The sequence below is a fragment of the Cephus cinctus genome, unplaced genomic scaffold, assembly GCF_000341935.2.
Source record: "Cephus cinctus unplaced genomic scaffold, Ccin1 Ccin1_scaffold1524, whole genome shotgun sequence".
In the NCBI taxonomy this organism is placed as follows: domain Eukaryota; kingdom Metazoa; phylum Arthropoda; class Insecta; order Hymenoptera; family Cephidae; genus Cephus; species Cephus cinctus.
In genome coordinates this window covers 143,848-150,781 of record NW_014333857.1, presented here as the reverse complement: position 1 = coordinate 150,781, position 6,934 = coordinate 143,848, and the positions used below count along the sequence as shown (strand labels likewise).

Below are 6,934 nucleotides of genomic sequence, written 5' to 3'. Positions count from 1 at the left end.
GTTTAATGTAACGAAAACAAACGAAATTTTATATTACGTATCTATGGGATACTCTCTACTACTGGAATTCTTTTTTTTTATTATTTTACCCCCTGCGCATACACAGGATTTACCGTACCAATAAAATTTCCATGTGGAACGTCAACGTACGTTGAACGTACGCTTTGCGAACGTACATTGAAATAAACGTTATCGCAATCACCGGGTAAAATCAATCTGCCCGGAATCAGATAACTGGAGATTACCATCTACATAAATATTGATATCAAAATTTCTATATATATAGCTGTATTACCCAACCTACGTGTATCTCCAAGATTGAGGGTCTGCTTGAAATTCATTTCAATATTCAATCCATTAATCTCTTAATACATGTGGTGAGAATTATTAATTCTTTGTATCTTAAATTATTCCTAGCACTATTAGCAGAGCTATCTAGTGAAATAAATATGAGTTTAAAATTAAAGTCAGACAGAAATCATTTATTTTGAAAATTTCCTCTTCAAATAAGACTTTGGCACGCAAGACGAAATTGCATCTTAAAATATTGATAATTTTTTTTCCCACTTCTTTCAATAAACTTATTTTCTTCATTATTTATCACAGTATTTACATTGAAAAATTTTGATCGATAATTGATTAAAAAATCGATTCCTTTATCAATCACTTATCGCACGCAAGATCGTACGGTAATTGTCGATCATTACTTATACATACTCGTCACGTGCTGTTACCTCATAAATAATAAAACGGCGAATAATTTTTTTTGTATTATTTTATAGTCTATTCGCACATTTCACCTTATTTTTACGTTCTACATGGATCACCTAAGTTTTTAGGAATCTCGAAAAAAAAAAACCTATCATCTCAAAAAATTTTCTTCTCCACTGTCTACACTAGCTTGTTCTGCCACCTTCTCTAATACGGCCAGGCTAAGTATATAAATCCTTCTTCCTCTCATGGTTAGGCTGGGTTCACACCCGCTGACACATGGACGCGTCAGCTGCAAATCGCTTTCCTTATGTCACACTGCACGTGTGTGCTTTTTGCCGAGTATAGAACTTTCGTTCTGTCGCACTCTGGCTTCCTTTACTATGTCCCGGGCGACATATCGCGGCAATCTAAAAAGTGCCCGGAAATGGCTGCATTTGGCGTTGGGGAGGATCGTAGGGGGGCGAGGTTGCCCGTTAGTGGAAATTTCACGCAATACTTCAGACACCATAGATAATTTATATGGCGGGTGTCTTGTCGCGAAGATTAGTTTTTAAGAGAGAAAGAACTTTTGAAAAAAAAAAAAATACAATTTGGCGGGAAATTTGAATGGCTATACGACGATATTTTTTTTATATTTTCATTTTTTTTATTAATACGAATTAAATTTTATCCATGCAATTATTACGTCGATTATTTATAAATATTTCGATCCACGTTAAAATCTTACTTTATACACAATTTACAGCGAACCATATGTGTGCCTGGATAAGCCGCACACGTCACTTAACGAAGAGGCCACAGACGGCTCCAATTTCCTATACGAAATCTCGATCACACGTAGCACGTAACTCGAGCCTAACATATGGACTATACAGGTTGCCAACGTAATAGAAGGATGTCAAATTCAAGAGATCTGCCATTTTCCTTACTTAAAATATCAGCAAACATCGCTACTGTCTTTAAGTAATACGTTTCCACATTATCAAACCGTATTTCATTCCGTTCCATCATTTTTCCCTGTGTCAGAAAACAGGTATAAAATTTTCAAAAGTCACCGGATCCCGTTCCGTCAGTCTCAAAAATAAATCGTAGAATACATATGCGTAACGAAAAATACACATCTCAGTCACGAGTAGAAATATTATTACGGACGAAAAATTTTGAAAAAAAAAAATTTTTTTGGAAAATAATTTTTTTGAAAAACATATATACGTCAATGTATCGTACGAAATGTATTTGTCCTATGCTCTTCGATTGTCCAATGAGTTTCGGCCACGTCCGATATTCACGCTCTCGTTCCTCGAGGTCATCATAAAATGTGGTCTTGGTCAGCCTCTTCCCCACCATCGGCAGCGAGCGTCATGAAAGCGATGACATCAACCATCACGAAAGAGCCGTACGATAGCCCGAGCTAACGCGGAGGCCTAGATTCCACGAAGAGGGGCCAATGAGACGGCGCGATGTGGCGTTTTCTCCTCTCCTCCACCTCTTTGGGAAACGACGCTTGTCTGGTACCGCGGCGCACAGAGCCAGCGCGCATCGCCGGGCACACAGACGCGGGGCTTATAGCGTATCTCCATGAAAGTGTACGGGCGCGACTGCCGCTACCCACCGCCGTCGACCTCAACGCCACGAACGATAGAGCATCGGCACTTCAGTTCTCGCCGGCAGCCGCCACCGTTCAGACATGACCCGCAACGCAGCGACAACGACTTTATACGCGCTCGCGACGTGCCTCGTAATCGCGACTCTTGCGAGTCTCGACGTTCGGGCCGAGCCCGATGAGCTGAAGGTCGAGAATGTCTACGTGCCCGAAGTTTGTGACGTCAAGTCGAAAAAGGGTGATCAGCTGACTATGCATTACACCGGGACCTTGAAGGACGGTACCAAGTTCGATTCAAGGTCAGTGACCTCCAGATACGGGAATAACTGGGCTTAGAGACTCTTGTTTTTCATCAGTCTCCTGCACTTACCTCTCTTCGTCTCTTATCTCCCACGTATTATCCGCGCCCGATCCCAACGACCCGAAGTCGCATTACTTTGATATATCGAGCGTTTCCTCGTGGCCGTTATTTCGTTGATCTATGGTAAAAGTACTGGGGCTGGATTTAAAACGTTGCTCTTGCATTTTAAACGTGATTTACTCGATTTTTAGAACGCTTTGGTAATTCATCCCGGACGATTGGTTGGCTCTCTTATCAATGGGCTGACGTGTTTGTCTTATCTGTGCTATCGGGAGAAAAAAAAAAATGTCGTTCGGAAATTCTCACGGGGATATCAGAGAAACGTGTATGGCGTTCGCTATTGGTTGAGATGCTCCGAAAAAGGAAAAAAAAAAGGTGAATGATGTAAAAGCAGGTTTATATAGGGTGTCCGTATGGTACCTGACTTTAAGTACGGTACGGATAGTTTTTCGCGTTCTGGTCACGTAGCGAGTTCGATGAATGATTGATCGATCCAATCCTTCATAAAATTACGGATTATGATTAGGAACGTAATTCAATGAAATTTTTACGTTTTGCTCGAGAAATGATTTCGTCTGTTTGTCGTTTTAAGTTTTTTATGATTTTTCGTATCTGTCTCTCTTTAACTTACTTATCGCTCTCTCGCTCCCTTTCTCTCTTTCTCTCTTCTATACCATCCCAAATCCCTCGCTACTCACCACCACGAAACCCGTGATTGAACTTTAATGTAGTTTAGATTGGTACGGCTCAACCGAAACTCGTGGCAAATCTGAATTCGTGAAACGCGCATAGCTGCGTATCTAAGCCGTGGTTCTATATATCTATATATAGTACATAAGTAAGTACGAGATATAAACGTGTAGATCGGTGCGGGATGATTATGTAGATAGGAATGCCAGGAGTACTTGGGGGAAAATTTGTTTTATGATAAATATAGAGGATCGACAAAAATATCGTGAAATAAATTAACATTCGGCCATAAATTAATTACAATTTTATTCGCGACTTCTGTCGGATGAAATTTCACGCAATCGGAATGGGCTATTGGTATTGCGTGTGCTGATTTTGTAATTAAATATTTTCGAATTGGATGCATTGTTGTGGGGTCTGTAATTAGGTGGTGTCAATCAATTCGAATTCGAACGACTAATTAGTGTAGATTAATGGCTTCCCTCTCGGCGTTACAATTGATACTTTAATCTTATTAGAATTTTTTTTTTATTGAATTTTTTTTCGAATTATTTCTAGTTGTCGGGTGATTTGCTTTTGTTAAATCGAATTACACTCGCCAGGTTGGGCTAGATAAATTAAATAAAATTTAATGTCACTCTTTGCAACAATTCTTTTCTGATTCAATTTTGCCAAACATTTTTCCAATTTCTAGCGTCTTATTCGCTTTGCCGTATATTGGGCATTTCGTTAGGGGTTTGTCGAACTACAGTAGAACGTATAGTTTTCGTTATCAGACCCAAGTTGAGTTATACAATTTTCGAGTGACAGTCAAATTTCCGATAACAGTCTAGTGACTTGAAGAATTAAAATTAGAGGCATTTGATTCGTGCTTTCGCTTAACTTAGCGAATCTAAAGTCTATTCGTATTAACTCTAACGTGAATTCCTTGTAGTATTTTTATCATTCATTCTTTATATACTTGTATGCTATATCCTTATAGGTATTTACAAGTCAGTGCTTTGCTATGTATTTTTATCAATTTTGAGATACCGTCGAGACGATAGAAAATTTTCAAAATGCCTTCGACACACTGAACTTTTTCATTGAACGAATTTAAAGATAATTTTCGTGATTTTCACAGAATTAGAAAAAAAAAATAAAAAATTTGTGATTTTTCAAAGAGGTAATAAGACTCGGAAAATATGTGCAGCTAATGAGCAGTAAAAACACATAAGGGAATATAATAAGACGAGCTATAACAATAATAGTATACATTGCACGTAAGCATGTGAAAATGTAACTTTCCTTTATTTTCACTCAACTCTCTTGGTACAGTCAATGTCAATAAGAAAAGCGACAACGCATTCAACCGAAAGCCCGGATGAGACAAAGTAAAAGCAGATGAATAAGCAATAAAAAAAAAACCGTAATTGTCACTATCATAACGATAAAGAAAAAAAAAAATACAAAGTAAAAAAATAATCCTTACCACCTTTACCCAAAAGAAAGGAAGAAAATCTCAATTTTCAAAGCGACAAAATTCTGCGTTCAAAACTTCTCATAAAATCGACCGGAAACTCTCGGGGAGGCCCTAACCTGGGTCTACGATAACAAAACGCTCCCGATAACGCGTTATCTTCCTTTCTATACTCGGCAGGGATGGACCTTGCTTATGGCATCAAAACGTGTTATCTCAGGCCACACGCCTTCGCCGCTTCTCTGCTTTTGTAACGTTGCCGCGTTCCCATATCACTATACGTACAGTCAGATCGCTACGTTGCTTCTAGCCAGAGAACAGTATTGGCGCTCGTAAACCCATATAGCATAGTCTGTGGTACATATGGAGAAAAGTGGGGGAGAGGAAGAGTGTAGGTAGGTTCATAAAGAGAATCAGGAGACCTGAAGGAGCATTCGCATGAAGATTTACCGGTTGACTTGCCTATACGAAATTCGTTTATTAAAATTTGAGTCTAAAAAAAAATTAATTAAAATTAAAAAAAAAATCATACGTCACTAATGCAAATTTTTATTCAACACTATTATTCATATTGTGACTTTAATGATCTAACTACGCCTTAATCGTGCCGCTGATAAGAGACTTCGTTATCACTCCCGATCGATAAAAATTATTTATTTTCTCGATTACGATTATAATAGACTTTGTTAACGTTTCATTAGACCAGTAGCACTCGTCTGCTTACCGATCGGCTCAACATGGGTATCACTGTACTGTCTGTATATTTACTTGCTTGAACCACTAGATCAGTAGTACCGGGTGTACGGAGACTTATCGTAACCTATTATTAGCCAGCATTAAATAGCGAATGGGGTACAGTGTAAACCTAGTTCAGGCCCAGTCCGCGTCATACGGGCTTCAAGTGGTAATTCGTTATCGCTACGGGTAGATACGATGTTATGATACAATTCTGGTACAATGGGGTCGCTCGTGTTTGCCATTAGGTCGGTATTACACGAAGCGACAGTAGCAAGTCGCTAGTTGAAAATTATATTGAGTCGACGTAGTCGATATCGATAGCGGGGAATACAAAAATTAATAACAGTACTGGTATTGGATTTTTATTTTTTTTTTTCATTATCTTTTTTTTACAATTTCGTCTCTTTATTACGTCAATCCTGTTTTTTTCAAGCACAGTTCGAGACATTGAAATTTTTTTCTTAAGTGCCTATGCCTTTTTTTTTTTTTTTTCGTTTACTATACATATTCTTTTTTCTGCTTCATCTCACTCGCGATCGTTGCCGTCATCCGTCATCGTATCTGATTATTACACTCGCAGTTGTGCACACAGTGAACATATGTATTGACAATGATATACACTCGAGTATTACTATATATGTTCGCTGGCTTCCTGATTCTGACGTCACATCCAGACTTCAGACGTCCCTGCCTCCTATTGTCTAACACATGTCAACCTGTTGGGTTGTCTTGTTTCTTTTTTTTAGTTGCTGTCAAAAGCGCCTTACGTCTTGACAGAATACAAAGTATGATGTATTCTGTTCTGTTTTATCCGCCCCCCTTGCCAATTGTTAAAAAAAAAATTGGTCAGACATGGAAGAGGAAATATTTTTTTTTTCTATCGATTTCTACCTGTAAAAATTAACTAACCCCCTTTCTCACTCTCTGCGACGTGTACAATATTATTATTGAAGCTACCCTTAATGCATACATATATCTCCTCGAACAGGGATTTCCTTTCAGTTCATTAAAATGAAAAGCGCATATCGAGTATGTAAAGAACAGAATTGAAAATGACGTTTATTCGAGTAGAAATGTAAAAGGATAAAATAAAAAAAGATGGATGACAATTCCGAGCCTGGTATGCAGAATACAATCAGTGACGAAGGTAGATATTTATCGTATTTCTTTTTAAGAATCGCCGTGCTAGTCAGTGGGACAGGAATAGGTGATAAAGGGTGATAAGGGTGGTCTGAGTGGGTGGCAAAATATGCAATATTTTTCCGTATTTCAAAATATTCTCTTGCCCCGTCGATAAAGTCAATTTTCCATAATTGACTAAAGTTCCAGCTCGATTTTCTCCTCTTTCGCTCTTCCCCCCCCCCCCCCC

At 38.5% G+C, this 6,934-nt stretch overlaps 1 protein-coding gene across 2 annotated transcripts in view; it reads left to right on the top strand.

Moving 5' to 3' along the window:
* The first annotated feature begins 2,250 nt into the window (after positions 1-2,250).
* The window catches only part of LOC107273229 (FK506-binding protein 2), a 33,739-nt gene continuing 29,055 nt past the window's right edge, over positions 2,251-6,934 (top strand). Inside the window, exon 1 of one of the 2 annotated variants that reach the window (XM_015751197.2) lies at positions 2,251-2,616. In XM_015751197.2, the coding sequence (XP_015606683.1) occupies positions 2,402-2,616 (215 nt within the window). In that variant the 5' untranslated portion in view covers positions 2,251-2,401. The remainder of the gene's footprint in view (positions 2,617-6,934) is intronic. The other variant, XM_015751198.2, reaches the window with a different exon arrangement.